Source organism: Plenodomus lingam (genome assembly GCF_022343315.1).
Source record: "Plenodomus lingam strain CAN1 chromosome Unknown contig_3, whole genome shotgun sequence".
NCBI classification, from domain to species: Eukaryota; Fungi; Ascomycota; class Dothideomycetes; order Pleosporales; family Leptosphaeriaceae; genus Plenodomus; species Plenodomus lingam.
In genome coordinates this window covers 2,505,438-2,521,839 of record NW_027093944.1, presented here as the reverse complement: position 1 = coordinate 2,521,839, position 16,402 = coordinate 2,505,438, and the positions used below count along the sequence as shown (strand labels likewise).

Sequence of the window (16,402 nt, the reverse complement as noted above, 5' to 3'; positions counted from 1 at the left end):
AGATCCAGCTCCTCCCATCTATACCTCCTGACACATCTTTAAAATTCTCCTGGCACAACTGCGCCATGCCTTCTCGGAGCTCTTGAGTTGCTTCATCCCAAGTTTCAAATTGCACGTCATTTAGCGCACACTAGGCGGGTCGATCACCGAGATGGCCTCCGGATGCTGACAGAGACCGAAATAGACTCTGAGAGACACCTAGGAGTGTAAAAACTCTGAATCATCACATTCATGTGCAAATACAATCATGTAGCAAGTATGCTCTCAATTATCTGCAAGCTGTGCATCTGCATCGTGTGTGGTTTGGTTTCATGCAAGTTTGGACGAGGACTAGAGATTAACAATTCTAGTAACTAACAGAATCACCAATGAGATCATAGCCTGATATTACCTCTATCTCGCCGGTAGGACTGCGTTCGTATTTTCTGCTCCTATGGTCCTCAAAGCCGGCCTTGCTCCTAGCACAATCAAGTCGCTGGTTAAGGGCAGTTCTGACTTGGCCACGCTACATATATACGCTCGTGTGTGTACCTGGCGGAATTGATAGTTCTCATCTAGTTCGTTAAGTATATGCTGAGGGTCGCTTGATTGCACAACTCGCGGCATGAGTACTTGATTGAAGTATCGTAACAAGTGTATATAGTTTTTCCCATGTCCCAAACATCTGGTTATACCACATTAGAAAGCTGCCACTTCCGAGTGCAATGAGTGCACCTCCTATTACGATAGGGGGCCCATTTAATTCAACGCCTAACCACTTTTTCCTTCGCCGTAAAGCCGGACGAGTGAACCTCATCTAAATAACGTCATTTTCCCGGTATGTACATGTGAGACATGAGCTAATTTCATATCGAACACCATAGATCACAGCGCCTGGACTGCTCAATCAAACCAATCAAGGTGAGAGCTAAAAAATCAAAGCAAAAGCGGACATGGTATAAACAGTGGTATCGTAACGTATGGTTCGTATCGGATAATCGGCTCACGGACAACGAAGCCATCCACCTCGGGCCACCACACATCTAGAGCTCCGAAGACGTGCAAATCGGTAACAAATCATCGATCCGCAGGATGTTGAAGGTTCACTCGCCGAGACCCGCTCATGCTACTTCTAGGCGAAGAGTTCAGAATGAAGTCTGGAATAGGAGGTGTCATGCCTCGACGGGGTGGGGAGGAACTTCTGGAACATGTCGACAGGCTTGCAGCCCGATCCCGAGTAAAACTACGAGCCTGATGGAGCGGGCTTGGAGCAGCTCCACGGCTGTTTGATCGCATACGATTGAAAGTTGGTGCTGGGCAAGCAATAGCTTGGCTCGCCAAAGGACTGGCTATGATACTGGTGCCCATGGTAGTGATGGGCGCTGGCTCTGGTGTAGCGGTCCTGAAAAGAGGATGGATATGGGCTTCGCTCACAGCTGGACTCGGGGGCCGTGATGTGTCTGGCATCATCTTTGGCGGCGGCGTCAAACTCTCCACCTCTTCTTCTGGCAGTTCGGAAAGAAAAGGCCCATCAAGAGCTCGTGCTGGCGAGTTAGGCCGACTCCCAGGGATTGGTTCTAATGTTGTGCCCTTATATGGCGCGGTCTGCATCACTGCATCCCGTGCTTGCAAGCTGACGCTACTTGTGTCCCAGCTGTCAAAAGGGTCTGGGTGAGATGTGTTATCGATGGATTGTCGATCCGAATGGATACTGCGAGCCTCCCGACTGGCCGATTGCCGGCTGGCCGATTGCCGGCTGATCAGTGTAGACCGGGAAGTTATGGGGCGAACGACGTGTCGTAATGAGTCTCGAAATGATTTGAGCGATTGCGAGGAGCGTGTAGAAAAGGTCGGAGACGGTAGCGCGCCTAGAGTCATGACAGCATGAGGGTGTTCAGGTATGTAGAGATTGCCCGGCCTAGTTGAGCGGCACTCTGACATGACGGAATCTCGTGGACCAGAAGTAAGAATCTGTTGCACTGTTGGCGCACTGGGATGCCACAGTTGTGACAGATACAGTATCATCTGGCTGGCGCAAGCAACGGTCCACACGGTTATTTGGCCAGTCACAAGACTACTCCAACCGGTGACCGATGCTGTAGAAGTAGCAGCAAGGACTTCCTTCCATCTCGACTTAATTAGAATGATTAAGACGAGAGAAACAATTAGGGCTGCCGATGACATCAAAATACTGCTGCTGGCTACCAGTAGTCTTACAAGTTGAGATGAGCGTCCTCTGGGTCCATGTATCCGCCAGAAAGTAAAGTAGCAATATATTCCAATGCTGAAAAGCGAAAGTAGACTTAGTGTACTTGCTGCGGCCGCGACGGAAACCAAGGGTATCTCAGTATTCGAGAACGCAGCAGCCTCCAGAATGCAGAAGATTGCGTCTGCGGCCGTACCTGACCATGCGACAAGGCCAACAAAGGAGCATAAATATTTACGGTTTCCCATAGTAAGGTGCTGACGTATGACAGGAGGATAGATTCGTCGACGCAAGGATGTCGATCAGCCCCGTCCGTCGGCTTTGCGTTCAGATAGTCCCCGGGTAGGTCCAGATGAAGGTTTCCAGTCGTCCTAGTCAATTGGTCGACGTGTCGAGGATGAAGACGCAGCTGCGATGAGGTGGTACAGTGGGATGGAAACGAGAAAACTGGGGGCGTTTAATGTTGTTGCTGGGGTAAGTCGCGGGCCAGATGGGCGCGCGAGACGAGACGCGTTCAAAGAGCGGAGTAAGATGATAGTCCGCTGTATAAATGCAGCTACTATAGCCCCAGCGATGCAATGGAGGCAACGCGGAGTCCGAATGTGGAAGCGAGCCGTTGACGGGGAGTGGTCGATACAAGCGTCTAGCGCCGGAAAGAATAGACGTACTTATGCCGGGCTGTCACCGAATTGCCAGTGAGTTGGTCGTCTAGTCGAGGGATGAGATTTGATAGGAAGAGAAGAATTGAAGTGGACGTTTAGGAGATGACGTGGGAGATGAGAGTTGAAGGAGACAGGCGGGTCCATAGGGATTAGAGCATGTGGGGAGGGAGCCACACAGTGTAATGAACATTTTGGGGAGAAGCAAAAAGCTGATTCTGCCATTTGTTTTGTGGACTGGGAGCCCTGTAACGGGTTGGACGACATGAGGCGCGACATGGGTGAACCTAGGCTAGCATACCGGATGCTCGCAGGCATCCCTCGAGCAATAGCGGACTGCTGCACCACTGGGGACACATGGTGAGCGAGGCTGGAGCATGGCAGCGCAACATTGGCGGAGCGGTAGCAGCAGAGGGGTCCATGAGCAGAGGACGTGCCTGGCGATGATGGGCGGTGTGGCCGACTGTGACACGCTGGCGCTGGGCCGAAAGACAGCTGAGGCACGAGGGGACCACGATGCACAGATTTGCGGGAGCCATGGCTGGCGCTCATGCTCAAAAACACGCAATTACGACCGTAGCGGTTGTGTGTGTCGGATGGCGAGCCTGGACCATGGCGGTCGCAGATGTCGGAGGTTGTGGTAAGGGTTGGCCTGTCAGAGTTTAACGGGCGGAGCTGCGGCGATTTTAGCCCTTCATTTCCCCTGTGCCTGCGCCAGCAGACGTGAGACGCGTTGTTTGGCTGTGTGTATGTTGTAGACACAATGGTAACCATGTGCTATGTGTACATGGGCGGGCAGCACAACAAAACAACAGCAGCTTGCCCGCCCGGCCGTCCTCTCGGGCATGTTCTTTTGGTCAGCAAGCCCTTGGTCACGGCGCTGTTGTGGACATTTGGAGCTCTCAATGCGAGCCACTCCAGGGCATCAGTGACCACCGGTCCACTACTGGCTGCCCATATGGCCGGCACCAGCATCACGCTTGAAGGGCAGTGCATTTGCGAGTCTGGTGGCGAGTGAGGTTTGCATGTTCAAGATGTTGCACCGTCGGTATACACAAGTAGGTAGCGTTGCAGCTGCGGTGCCAACGGCACGACGTGGTGGACACGGCAATAGGCGACGGTTGCACACGGGCTACAGCCTGCACACGGGTATGTTCCAAGCCAGTGTTTTGGTCGTAGATTTTGACCGAGGTTGGGAAGATGGCCAAGAAAGGGGGGGGGGAAGAAGTTTGTGTGGTCAGCATGGAGGTCTAGAGTGGAGAAGAAATCACGTGATGGTCTGACGGCACAAGGCTGGGCATATTACTTGTATTGATCAATCAATGTGCGGAAGATGAACCGAACTTGGTCATCTGGGCGCAACCCGGCCAAACGTTGCTGCGGGTGAGTTGTGGCGGTGGCGGTGGCGGTGGCGGTGGCGGCGGTACCGGAACTGTGGCTGAACAGTGCTAGTGGTGATGGCTGATGGTAACGGTCGAAATCTACTCTACACTTTGATTGAATCACGCGTTTTCCTCTGTTGAATTGTTCTTGGCAAGCAAACAAAACAACCCGCCTGTATTCATGCCTGCTGCCTGCTGCCAGTTCGGTATCCTGCCTGCTGCCGGCCTCCTCTTCTTCTTGCCGTTGTTGTTGTTGCCGCTGCAGTCAGTAGATTACGGTAAGTGAAGAAGTCGAGGTACAGGACTTACCTAGCTTACTTCTTACTGTGCCCCGCCGAGAGCTGCCTTCTACCCTTGCCCGCTACTTACCCTTACAACCACTACTTTACTACTTTGACTTTACTTCGCCTCCATCCCCCACCGCGAAGCTCATAACCCGCCCCCAACCCATCAACACAATCACACATACACACCACCGCCAAGATGAAGATCACATTCAAGGTATAAACATCCCACCCCCCCCCACCGAGACCATCGACCATCGGGCCTGCATTACACACTGCTGACTCGCGCGCAGGATCTCAAGCAGAACAAGTTCGTCATCGAGGCCGAGCCCACGGAAACGGTACGCCACTCCACCACGACGCAAGGATGCGATGGCCCTATACCTGCAAGAAACGGCCTGCTTACTGACAGTTTCCATAGATTGGCGAGCTCAAGGCGAAGATCCAGGCAGACAAGGGCTGGGAGGTGCCCCAACAGAAGCTCATCTACTCGGGCAAGATTCTGCAGGACGCCAACACGGTCGAGTCGTACAAGATTGAGGAGAAGGGCTTCATCGTCTGCATGGTCTCCAAGGTGAGTTGATGCTCGCCCGCCATCCGCAAGAGTGACCGTACTGACTGCCCCATGAAGCCCAAGGCTGCCCCCGCATCCTCGAGCAGAGCAGCACCCTCAACGCCTGCCCCCGCCCCCGCCGCCCAAACGCCCGCCGCGCCCGCAGCACCGGCGCCCTCGTCGACATCTGCGCAGAATGTCCCGGCCACACCCTCGCCCGCACCAGCACAGCAGGCGGCTGGCGGCCAGCAGTTCAATGACCCCTCGGCCCTCACCATGGGTGGCGAGCGCGAGGCGGCCGTGGCCAACATGGAGAGCATGGGCTTCCAGCGTGCTGACATCGACCGCGCCATGCGCGCTGCCTTCTTCAACCCCGATCGCGCGGTCGAATACCTCCTGACGGTAGCATCTGCCCTCACTCTATTGCCCACCCCTCACTGACCCACGTCTTGCAGGGCATCCCAGAGAGCGCTCTCCAGGAACAGGCGCAGGCTGCACAAGCTCGCGCCCCAACCTCGCCCACACCTGCCGCTGCCGGCACAACGGGTGCCGCGGCTGCACCCACCGAGGGCGATGAGCACGTCAATCTGTTCGAGGCTGCGGCTCAGCATGGTCAGAATCGCGGAGGTGCGGGCGCTGCCCGCTCGGGCAGTACTGGGGCCGCCGCTGCTGGTGCTGGTGCTGGCGCCCTCAATGCTAACAGCCTTGACTTCTTGCGCAACAATCCACAATTCCAGCAGCTCCGACAAGTCGTACAACAACAGCCGCAAATGCTCGAGCCCATCCTGCAGCAAGTAGGCGCGGGTAATCCTCAGTTGGCACAGATGATCGCCTCAAATCCCGAACAATTTCTCCAGCTGCTGGCCGAGGATGCTGACGAAGATGCTCCACTGCCGCCCGGTGCGCAGGCTATTTCCGTTACAGAGGAGGAGCGTGAGGCTATTGATCGCTTGTGTCGCCTAGGATTCGACCGTAACCTGGTCATTCAGGCTTATTTTGCATGCGATAAGAACGAGGAGCTAGCGGCCAACTTCCTCTTTGACTCTCCCGATGATGGCGATGACCAGTAGTGGCCCCTGAGCCCCATGTGCGACCTCTGTGCGACCTCTGACACCCAAAACGAACCCCCGGTCTTTTCTCCGTCGAATACCATCGTTGCAATATCCCAGAACTCGTATCTGATATTGGTCGATGGGCGTCTATGATGACACCCCTATTGCTACTTGCGTGCACCTCGTGCGCCGAGCTGCAATATTGGGTGTCTTCGTAAGATATCAGCGCACACTCTCACGACAATGATACCTGCCGGATTCAGATCGGCCACCGAGCTGAGAAATAGGTAGCTGGGCCATGGTCCTTCTGTGGCTGAACCGGAACGAGGCCTTAGAAAAAAAATCCTTACACGTTACTCTGTTTTCTTGTGAGACAGGCTTGTTGCATATGCGTCTGCTTGCTTTCCTGTGACATCTATCCTAATAATGAATCTCTTCCTTGTTGATACAGGCCGGTGCTCGATTCGTCGGTGAACTCATCCGACAGTGACTCCATGGAGAATCAATGACTTCAACTAGACACAGTTCATCACCAATAGTAGTGCTCGTTTGAGGAATACTACCAAACACAGACAATCGCCATCGACATCTCTAACCCCAACCCAGCCCATCCCCCTTACATTTTTTCTCTCATAAACACGAGAACTAAATTCACATCTTTCCTCTATGATGGGCACGATGGGTGCATATTGTATATTATTTAATCTAGTCTACGCTGTGTGCATTGCTATTATTATTTCTAGTGTATTGTAGTATTGTGGTGTATTGTATTGTAACGTATCGTGTCCTACACACCCTGTCTCATACTTTACACTACCGCCACACGGGAAGTGTATAGGACTGGGAGTCAGAAGTCTAAAATATCTTGGAATAGCATGCTGCAGACATTTGTGCTAAACATCATTGGCTGTCCAGTAAGCCCTTCATATCTTTCTTACTAGTGATTGGTGCTTTTTCGGCGAGACTGCTTGCCTACCTCATTTTTGTTCGTCACTTTGCATAATAGGATTTTGTTGTTGTGGTAATTTTTATCTTTCTCGGAAAGAGTGAGCAAGTTGTGGTGGTATCTAGGCGACGGAACTTAAGTGAAAACGTCAAGCTTCACGAATATGGCAGGATTGATGAAGTAGAGTATACTATAGGAATATATGATTAGAGTGACAAAAAGACTTTGATACTCTGGTATTCGTCAAATGTACTTGTATGGCCTTTACGGTGGGACACAGTGTGGAGCTACCTAAGACATCAAAGTGATGTATCATCTCTTGCACAAAAAACTTGCGATTTTTAGCATACATGGCATTGAAAGTGTATGGTCTGATTGTTTGTGGGGACAAGTATACAGCAGACAGATTATTGTTCATGTTGTTTTGTATTTACTGGACACGGTGCACAAGCGGGCGCAGGCTGCAGACGTGATAGACACATGACAAATGTAGCGTCGACCTGCGTCAAGTTCACAATTAACATCTGTGAATCCATGATCATATACTGCTGTAGCATTTACGGGTTTCAAATAGATGCGGCGGAGCCCTTATGTAATACTGGGAAGTCATAGCACAGATTCGAATGAACTTCTTGAGATGAAACAAGTCTAGCAAAGTCAAAATTGCCCCTTGAAAATGGTAGGGTTCAAAACCACGCTTCATCTTATATGTTAGCATGGGATATCCTCGACGGAGTATGGTCTATCTAGCATCAGTTCCCCAGCATCATAGCGGTGCATGGTAACAAGGATACCATACCATGACTAAAATCGCAGTGGGACTGCAATTAACCCTGTAATCACTCGACTCACTTGTGAGTACAGGATAATGTACTCTAGCACAATTCCTTCATCAAAGTGATCGACAAGATAGGAGCGCTTCCGTGAACCCATGAAACAAGCTTTTGTTTCCCCGCACGAACCCGCCACGGCCCACAATCCCCAACCACGCTAAGTGGTGAACCCCATACCAACAACTCATGCTACCCCAGACCATGTCGACACATCGCGGTATTCTACATACACGGCACTACTGCGCAGTAACACCCACGTCCTATTCCGATGATCGTCCTCATTGCTTTTTTTTTCTCGCGCTGCGGTCCGCTTGTTTCAGCTTAAATATCGCACGGAAGTCGACACGATACCTATGTAACTCAGTGAGCCGTCTCTAGTCAACATATTCAATCCTTCCCCACATCTCGATACGAGTTACCGCCAAGTTCTCTCCGCCATTCGCTACTCCCACAACGCCATGCGTGTGGGGTCACCAGCTGTCACCTCTCATGTACAGCGAGCCTTGGCAACAGTGTTCGGCAGATGGCTAATCTCGCATGCATCAGTCCATGCCGGGCAACCTTTTCCGTAGATCTGAGGCGACCCAGTATATAAGGGATCCATGTATACATATGTTTCAATCTACCGTGTAGGACCGAACCCAGCTTCACCACACTCGTGAGTTATTCGACATCATGAGCAACAAGGTTCATACCTGGCGCGAGCATTCGGGGCTGTTCATTGCTTGTGGTATTGTGATTCTTAGTCCTTTCCAGTATGGATTTGACTTTGGTATGATTGGTGGGTTGCAGGCTATGAAAGGCTTTCTTCAGGTACGATCAACATGCCATCTTCTTGGACCCTGACTTTGCTCACATCGACGACAGGTCTTTGGATATCAGACAAATAAGACAGTGACAGGATGGAACATCACCACCGAGAGACAACAGCTCATTTCGTCCCTCATGACACTTGGTGCTTTCATCAGTTCCGCCACCGCTGGTATTCCCTCTACGCGTCTGGGTCGCCGGATGTGTCTCGTCATGGCATGCGTAACGTGCTTCATCGCCAACATCATCATGATGACCACAGAAAACATCGGTGCTCTGTACGCCGGCCGTCTGATCATCGGTCTTGCAAACGGGTACTTTATGACTTTTGCCCAACTCTACCTGCAAGAAACCAGTACCGCTGAACTCCGCGGCCTCTTCCTCACCGCATTCAACTTCTTCGTCTCGTTTGGCACCCTCATCGGCACAATCGTAGACTGGGCCACGGCAAAGCGCCCCGACAAGTCCGCATACCTGATCCCACTAGGTCTCATCTACATCTTCCCCTTTATCATCATTTGCACCATCTGGTTCATCCCCGAATCCCCGCGCTGGCTCATCCTCCGCGGCCGCTTCGACGAGGCCGTCAAGGCCCTCGAATGGCTGCGCCCAAAAGGCCACGACTCCCACGCCGAAGCATCCACCATCCAAGCCGCCCTCGACCAAGAAAGAGAACTCAGCTCCGGCGTAGGCTGGCTGGACATGTTCTCCAACCCCGTCGACCGACGCCGCACCACCCTCGCCGTCTGCGCCGTCCTCCTCCAAGCCGCATCAGGCTCCATGTTCATCATCGCCTTCAAAGCCTACTTTTTACAAATGGCCAAAGTGTCCGACCCCTTCGCCATGTCAAACGTCCTCTCCGCCATCAGCATCCTCGCCTTCATCGCAAATTCCCTCATCGTCGTCCGCTACGGCAACCGCCGCGTCCTCCTCATGACCGGCCTCCTCGTCTGCGGCTTCCTCCAACTCATCATCGCAGTCGTCTACCACAAAGCCCCAAACGCAAAATCCACAGGCAAAGTCACCGTCGGCCTCACCGCAATCTACATGTTCTCCTACAACGGCATGATTAGTACTTATGCCTGGCTCGCCGGCGGCGAACTCCCCACCCAGCGTCTCCGCAGCCACACCTTTGGTCTCGCCGCCTCGGCTGGCTTCGTAGGCGCTTGGCTGACCACTTTTACGGCACCCTACTTTATCAACCCCATGGCTATGAATTGGGGGCCCCGATATGGTTTCATTTGGTTCCCCTCGTGCGTTATTGCCGCTACCTGGGTCTTCTTCTTCCTCCCCGAGGCCAAGAACAGGACGCTCGAGGAAATCGACGAGATGTTCAATGCTGGGCTTTCGGCGCGCAATTTTGGAAAGTACAAGTGTGTTGGGGTTGGAGCGGTGGATGCAGAGGCTAGGAAGAGCGTTGAGCATGAGAAGGAGGTTAATGTGCTTATGAATGAAAAGGTATGGTGATTTTTTTTCCCTTTTTCCTGTTTCTTGGAGCTCGAGTGGTGGAGTGGATGCTGATTTGATTTAGGTCGCTGCTGAGACTGCTGTTTCGAGGGATTGAGTGAGTGAGGGGTGGAGTATGATGGTGTGAGACAAAGTTCACTGTTGAGAGTGCGATGTCAGATTAACATGAAGGCAACAACAACAACGGCTTTGTAGAATAGTCTTATATGGCATAAATGATACCTTCTTGACTTCAACCCATGTTGGCTTTGTATCATATATCTCAATAGCCATGTAAAACCCACCAGCCAAACTAACGTCCATCACAACAACCCCCCAAACAAAAGCACTCACACAACAATCCTCTCAACAACCCACCGTCCACTCTTCTCCTTCCTCTGAACAACCCTCCTAACACCCAACCCCCAGCCCTGCCTCCCCTTCTCCCCCACCAAACTCATCTCAACCTCACACTCCCTCCTCTCCCTCTCCAACTCCACAATCTTCCCCATCGGCTTCCCCGTCTGCAACAACGGCGTATTCAGCGCAATATTGATAATCTGAGGCCTCGTCACCGGCGTGAGAGCATGCATGCGCGTCTTGGGCGTTTTACTCGCATTAACGGTCGAAGTAGCCGCGCGTTGGAGATGCGAGTAAATAATGTAGCCCGGCATTTTGGCGGGCGGGGTGCGCGCGAGAAGCGAGGATGGGTGTAGGTATACATATTGTGCGTTTGGATCATCGCAGCGATCGGTCTGCGAGGAGAAGAGGGTTACGTAGGGGACGTCTATTGCTGTCTTCGGCTTCCGGGAGAGCTCGGGTGGGACGGGTGCAAGATCGGCGCGCATGGCGATTTGGTCGATGAAGCCTGCTGCGCAGATTTGCGTAAGGATGTTGATGCTGCGGTCGGTGGGGCCGGGTAGTTTTGCCTGGTAGGAGCCGATTGCTGTGGGGCGATGGGCGCGGACAATGTTGGTGAGTTGCTGGCGGAGTTGACTGGCTTCGTTCATGGCTTTGGCGTTGAGAAACATGTCTTCGCAGAAACGGTGGGGGTCTGTCTCATATGCGTAGGCGCAGACGGCGTTGCTGAATTTGATGCAGTCGCTTTGCTTCGCATTGATGCTTAGTTTGGCTTGGGCAGCGTTGTAGGATTTGCGGAGACGAGACCGCTCTTCGGCTTCAATGTTATCTTGTTCGGTTCGGATTGCGTCTGGTTCCTTTACCGGCTCACGCAGGCCGAGCTTGTTCTCTGGTGTTAGGAGCTCGGGTACAGAGAGTGCAGATACAAGTGCGATGGTCTCTGCTGTCAACTTTTGCGCAACACCCATGGCCACCATACGAGCAAATCGAGGGTTCAGCGGATATAAGGAAAGCTCATGACCCAATTTGGTCACTTTACCATCCGCAGATAGCGCGCCCAAGTAAGAGAGCAGGTTTTCGGCTCTTTGTAAGCTTGTGCGATCAGGCGGAGTTGGAAATGGAAAATTGATGACTGGAGCGCCCATGCTCTTCAGCTGCAACACGACACCCTCCAGTGGCGTTCGCAAAATCTCAGGCGCAGCATACTCCTCGAAGTCACGCTCAAACACCGCAGATGAGTATAGACGGTAACAGTGGCCGGGACCCGTTCGCCCTGCACGACCAGCTCTTTGGTTCGCACTAGCTTTGCTGATCCAACCCACCTCGAAGCTCTGAACGCCCGTAACAAGATCATACTTTTTCTCCTTCGCTCGTCCACAGTCGAAGACATAGCGAATGCCGGGGATTGTCAAACTTGTTTCTGCGACATTGGTTGCGAGCACGATGAGCCGAGACCCCTCTGGAGGTGGTTCAAAGACCCGCAGTTGCTGATTGGTCGGTAATTGTGAGTAAAGGGGAAGAACGTGTACGTTCATGACTGTTTCTTCTGCGCTTTCCTCCTTGATATCGAATTCGCCATCGTCTTCATTATCGAGGCCCATAATCATAGAGCCTTCCGAGTCTGAACCGTCGTCATCTTCGAAGGTGTTGCCATCGGGTCCAAGTTCAATGTCTTCAGTCTCCAACGGAACTTCCGCAGGAGATATGACAACCTTGCCAGATTTAATCTCCTGCCCTTGAGTAGAGGGAAAAGCTTGTTTTAGCCGTTTTGCGAGTTGTGAGATCTCATTTTGACCTGTCAGGAAGACAAGCATGCCCCCCTTGGGTAGCTTTCGGTGCCCACGACAAACCTTGTGATACATTTCCTCAACATAGTCTCGTTGCGTTTTCCGCGCGAAGTGATTTGTGACTGTGTATTGGCGACCCTCTGCTTTGATCAGTGGCGGAGGTTCATTTCTGAATAGCTGTTTGTTTTCTGTGAAGTCTGAAATTCGCAGTGTCGCAGACATGATGATCAGCTTCAGGGGCTTGTTCTTTGGATCTTCTTTGGCCAATTGAGCGCGCAGGTCCACGATTCGGCTGAGCATGCCTATCAATATATCTGTGTTCACACTGCGCTCGTGCGCTTCATCAATGACAATGGCTGAATATTTAGTCAACACAAAGTCCTGTGTAATCTCCCTAAGAAGCACACCGTCCGTCATGAACTTGATGGCAGTTTTGGAACTTGTCGTCGTGTCGAAGCGAATCTGGTGAGCCACCTTTGACTTGTGGTCTTGGAGTTCATCACCGACACGTTTCGACATGCTGACGGCTGCCACTCGTCGCGGTTGAGTAACACCAATCATGCCCGGCGTTGGCCCATCTACTGCGCCGTACCCGGCTTCAAAGAGGAACTGCGGTACCTGGGTGGTCTTGCCACTACCCGTAGCACCCCACACTACTACTACATCGTTGTTGTGAATCGCTTCCATAATTTTCTGTTCCTCAGCCACAATGGGAAGTTGTAGTCTCGATGCTTGTATCTCTGGCGATCTTTCGACATTTACACTGAAGGCTTTCCTCGTGGCATCGGTCGCGGTATTTGTTGCCAACTCCGGCGGTAAGGGGTCCTGCTCGGGTGCTCGTGGCTGGAAGTTTGCTGGTCTTGGTGGAAGCGCATACTCGAGGTTGTTCGTGGGAGTGAAACCGACCGCTTCATTTCTCTGCTGCGTCGCCCAAGCTTTCCAGGCAGATGTTCGCTCTTTCCTGGCAATTTTTGAATTCTCATCCTGACTAGTATCACTGTCCTCATCGCTGTCGTCATCGGAATTCTCCTCTTCTTCGCTGTCCGTCACCTCCGAACCAGATGTTGACTCGTCAGCATCACTTTCTGACTCTTGCTCAATATCTTCCGAGCCAGACGACACTGACCCGTCGTGTTCGTTGGTCTCATTATCGACGGTTGGTTCTGCAGGCTCGTCCTCGTCGGAACTGAAGCCCTCCCACTCTACCGGCTCTTCTACTACGGTCGCGGGTACGGCCTTGTGCTTTCTACGTTTGCGCACTTGTATAACTGGCTGGCCTGTCTCGTCCACGTCCAAAGGGCGTTTGAGACCACTTCCAAACAGACCGGCACTTGCAAGCCGAGGCGCAGATGTTACAGTGGGCGAGACAGAGGAACTAGCGCTTGATTGGTTTTCCTGTTGGCCCTCTGGCTGATCTTTCTGTGGTGATGTGGGCCGTGTATGGTGGGAATTCAAGACGGCTCTGCGGTGTTCTTTCCGTGACACTGTCGTGGGGGCCGATTCGCCGTCGGAGCTGTCCGAGTGGTCTTCTCTGACCACCCGCTTTTCCAGCAGTAGACGTTGGTTCTTCTCGACGTCGATGCCTGCCCGGCTCTCAGCCAGTGCCCGACGCAACGTCTCTCGTTTGGAGCCTGCGCCGCTACCGAGCCTCTTGGAACTCTGGAACAAGCTTGTGTCGACCTTTTGTGACTCGAGTTTCTTCAGAAGCGCAAGATTCTCCTCCTTTTTGAGTTTTGTGTCCTGCGACGGTTAGTGCCTACCGCGACCGCATGTCGGAATATCCTCCTAGACATACAATGTACTTGTCGAGGCGCTTCTTCTTCTTGCCGCTGATCTTGCCTCGCGCCTCGCGCACAAGTTCCTCCTTGATAGCAGCCTTCTTCTCATTGTGTTCCCGTTGCTCTGCTGGCAGAATTTCGGCAGCATTGCCGTCTGGTTGGAAATCGCCATGAGAGGCTTTGCGACGGGCGACGACCTTGTGCTTTCGCTGCCGATGTTCAAACTTTGGCGGCATGGTGATGTGGATATACGATGAGGAGGTCTCAAGAGAAGGAAGTGATATTCAATCTGCGGTGGTTCCAGCAATCATGGAAAATTCGTCATCTTGCACACGTTGGACCTGATAGATGCTGTCCGTACAGAAATCAGCGCTCGCTCTGAAATTTAGGTGGGGCCTTGAGAGGCTAACATTAACTTAGCAGCTAAGCCAACTAACTTAGTGGGAGAGCGGCCAAGGTTCGCTCCGCATCACTCCCGCAGCTTGCATATGATTGCACTCGTTCATTGCGCCTCGTCACCTGTTATCCCACACAACATCAAACCTGGATACACAGTCAATACAATGGCTGCGATGACGACAGTACCGCCAACAACAACGACGAATGGTGCAGAGAGCTACACCGTCACTCCTGCAGCCTACCCTGCGCGCACCAAGACGGCCTCGGCCACCATTCAGGGCATGGAGACGACGGTGACGAGCGTAGATTTTGTCGACAAGATACTCATCACCGTCACACAGAACGGCCGGTTGGCCCACTGGGTATGTGCAATATCTGTCCCTGATGATACCACCGCAAACCTGGACTCATCCAATCTAGGTGCATGTGCCCCTCGACATCTCTGCAACCGACGCCCCAATGACTTCCAATGCCTATGTCGACGACGAAGATCAAGGCCCCAATTCCGACCTTCTTCCCATGCACCATCTCACGGCTACAACAATCCTGGGTGGGACCATGGCAGACCTCGATGTTCTCGGACAGACGCTTGCAACTCAGATTGCCAGTGCCGTCAAGACGCGCAACGAAAGAGAAACCCGCATGGTGGTCCTTGGCATGGGTTTAGACAAGAGCATGACTGGAAGAGACAATTTCGCAGAGCTGATTGGCCTGATACTGGAGGTTGTGTGAAGTTTTATTCGTTTATATTTTGCGTATATTCGCCATTAGCAACGACGGAAGACCAGCCCACTCGACGAGCTTCCGTGCAATCTACATGGGGTATGTCCTCTGATTGTTCCGATTCCAATTGCAAGTTTGCAATCCATGCGCCTTCCCAATGCTGACCAAAATACAAGACCAGAACGCCGACCCAATGCAAATCAAACCTCCCTATACAGTCTCACGGAGTTTATTGATCAAAATGTCCACCGAATCCATATCGTTTGCATCAAGCTTCTCTTGAGGCTTGAAATCGGCGGGCATATGCGAAACCGCGTCGTCAAGGGCAGCTTGGAAATTGCGCACTAACGATGACAGTGCCGTGATTGCTTTCTTGCGCACCTTGTTCTCGGAATCGGAAGTGGCCATTCGTACGAGCTTGGGGATAGCACCGACAACGAGTAGCTGCGACGGATTAGTGATGATGCTCACTTGGCAGCGATAAGACCAAGGATCACTTACTCGTTCCTGGGTCTTGATGTTGTTTTGAACGGCCGTACCGCAACACCAGGCGGCGTAGCGTCTCAGTTCGGCCTCTTTGTTCTCCAGTTGGTCTACCAGAGGCATCCACAGGCCGAGATTCTCCAAGTTGTTTGCATTGTCCAGGTTCTCGATGAGCTGCTCGAAGTTGTCAAAAGCCGTGATGCGGTTTTCCAGCTCTGCCTCTTCGTTCTGAATGACTTCCATGCTCGCCTTCATCAGCTCAGCATCGGACGGGCCTGACATGCCTGTGACCAGACGCTGCAGCGCCTCGATGTCGAGTTTGGGAGGTGGTTGCCCCTCGGCGGCGGCGGCCTCGCGCGAGGCTTCTGAGTTTTGAATGCCCCACTTGAGGAGGTTGTTGAGTCCCGGGTCGTTCATGATGTTGGATGTGATTTGGTGTGCGGCTTGGTAGGGGGGTACTTGCAGAGTTTACAGTATGGTTTGGATAGTTGTATGACCAGGTGCAGACCCGTGAAGAAGTAGTAGTGGTAGTGGTAGTTTTGGGGCGCGAACATTTAGCATGACGCAGATTTCAATTGGCGCTGGAAGACACTAGCAGCTTCGCAGACCTTCCACGCCTGGCTGGCGTGCTAGAGTGTCTACACAGTACATGACATTGCGCCAGAAGAAAGTCTATCTGAAGACGGAACAGGCGGCATGAATCATGGGGACAAGGTACATTT

General features: G+C 52.5%; 7 protein-coding genes across 7 annotated transcripts; 3 read left to right on the top strand and 4 right to left on the bottom strand.

The window, feature by feature from the left end:
- Nucleotides 1-1,056: 1,056 nt before the first annotated feature.
- On the bottom strand, nt 1,057-2,433 carry IAQ61_008194 (uncharacterized protein; the record flags this gene model as incomplete). The annotated part of the gene is made up of 1 exon (XM_003840284.2): nt 1,057-2,433. One exon carries the CDS (start codon nt 2,431-2,433, stop codon nt 1,057-1,059), a length of 1,377 nt encoding a protein of 458 aa, XP_003840332.2.
- Nucleotides 2,434-2,556: 123 nt separating this feature from the next.
- IAQ61_008193 (uncharacterized protein) lies at nt 2,557-3,495 on the bottom strand (the record flags this gene model as incomplete). The annotated part of the gene is made up of 2 exons (XM_066097887.1): nt 2,557-2,727; nt 2,941-3,495. Coding segments are annotated over 2 exons (726 nt in total), but the record flags the coding sequence as incomplete, so codon positions are not given.
- A 1,214-nt stretch (nt 3,496-4,709) lies between these two features.
- IAQ61_008192 (uncharacterized protein) lies at nt 4,710-6,133 on the top strand (the record flags this gene model as incomplete). The annotated part of the gene is made up of 5 exons (XM_066097886.1): nt 4,710-4,727; nt 4,804-4,851; nt 4,932-5,084; nt 5,142-5,465; nt 5,519-6,133. 5 exons carry the CDS (start codon nt 4,710-4,712, stop codon nt 6,131-6,133), a joined length of 1,158 nt encoding a protein of 385 aa, XP_065952383.1.
- Nucleotides 6,134-8,308: 2,175 nt separating this feature from the next.
- On the top strand, nt 8,309-10,268 carry IAQ61_008191 (uncharacterized protein; the record flags this gene model as incomplete). The annotated part of the gene is made up of 3 exons (XM_003840289.2): nt 8,309-8,707; nt 8,762-10,162; nt 10,236-10,268. The coding sequence occupies exons 1-3, from the start codon at nt 8,570-8,572 to the stop codon at nt 10,266-10,268; spliced, it is 1,572 nt and encodes a 523-aa protein (XP_003840337.1). The 5' UTR covers nt 8,309-8,569.
- A 232-nt stretch (nt 10,269-10,500) lies between these two features.
- Nucleotides 10,501-14,463, bottom strand: IAQ61_008190 (uncharacterized protein; the record flags this gene model as incomplete). Its single annotated transcript, XM_003840290.2, has 2 exons — nt 14,093-14,463; nt 10,501-14,037 (listed from the first exon to the last, which is right to left on the bottom strand). The coding sequence occupies exons 1-2, from the start codon at nt 14,309-14,311 to the stop codon at nt 10,501-10,503; spliced, it is 3,756 nt and encodes a 1,251-aa protein (XP_003840338.2). The 5' UTR covers nt 14,312-14,463.
- A 100-nt stretch (nt 14,464-14,563) lies between these two features.
- Nucleotides 14,564-15,206, top strand: IAQ61_008189 (uncharacterized protein; the record flags this gene model as incomplete). Its single annotated transcript, XM_003840291.2, has 2 exons — nt 14,564-14,836; nt 14,895-15,206. The coding sequence occupies 2 exons, from the start codon at nt 14,564-14,566 to the stop codon at nt 15,204-15,206; spliced, it is 585 nt and encodes a 194-aa protein (XP_003840339.2).
- A 201-nt stretch (nt 15,207-15,407) lies between these two features.
- Nucleotides 15,408-16,097, bottom strand: IAQ61_008188 (uncharacterized protein; the record flags this gene model as incomplete). Its single annotated transcript, XM_066097885.1, has 1 exon — nt 15,408-16,097. One exon carries the CDS (start codon nt 16,095-16,097, stop codon nt 15,408-15,410), a length of 690 nt encoding a protein of 229 aa, XP_065952382.1.
- Nucleotides 16,098-16,402: the final 305 nt, after the last annotated feature.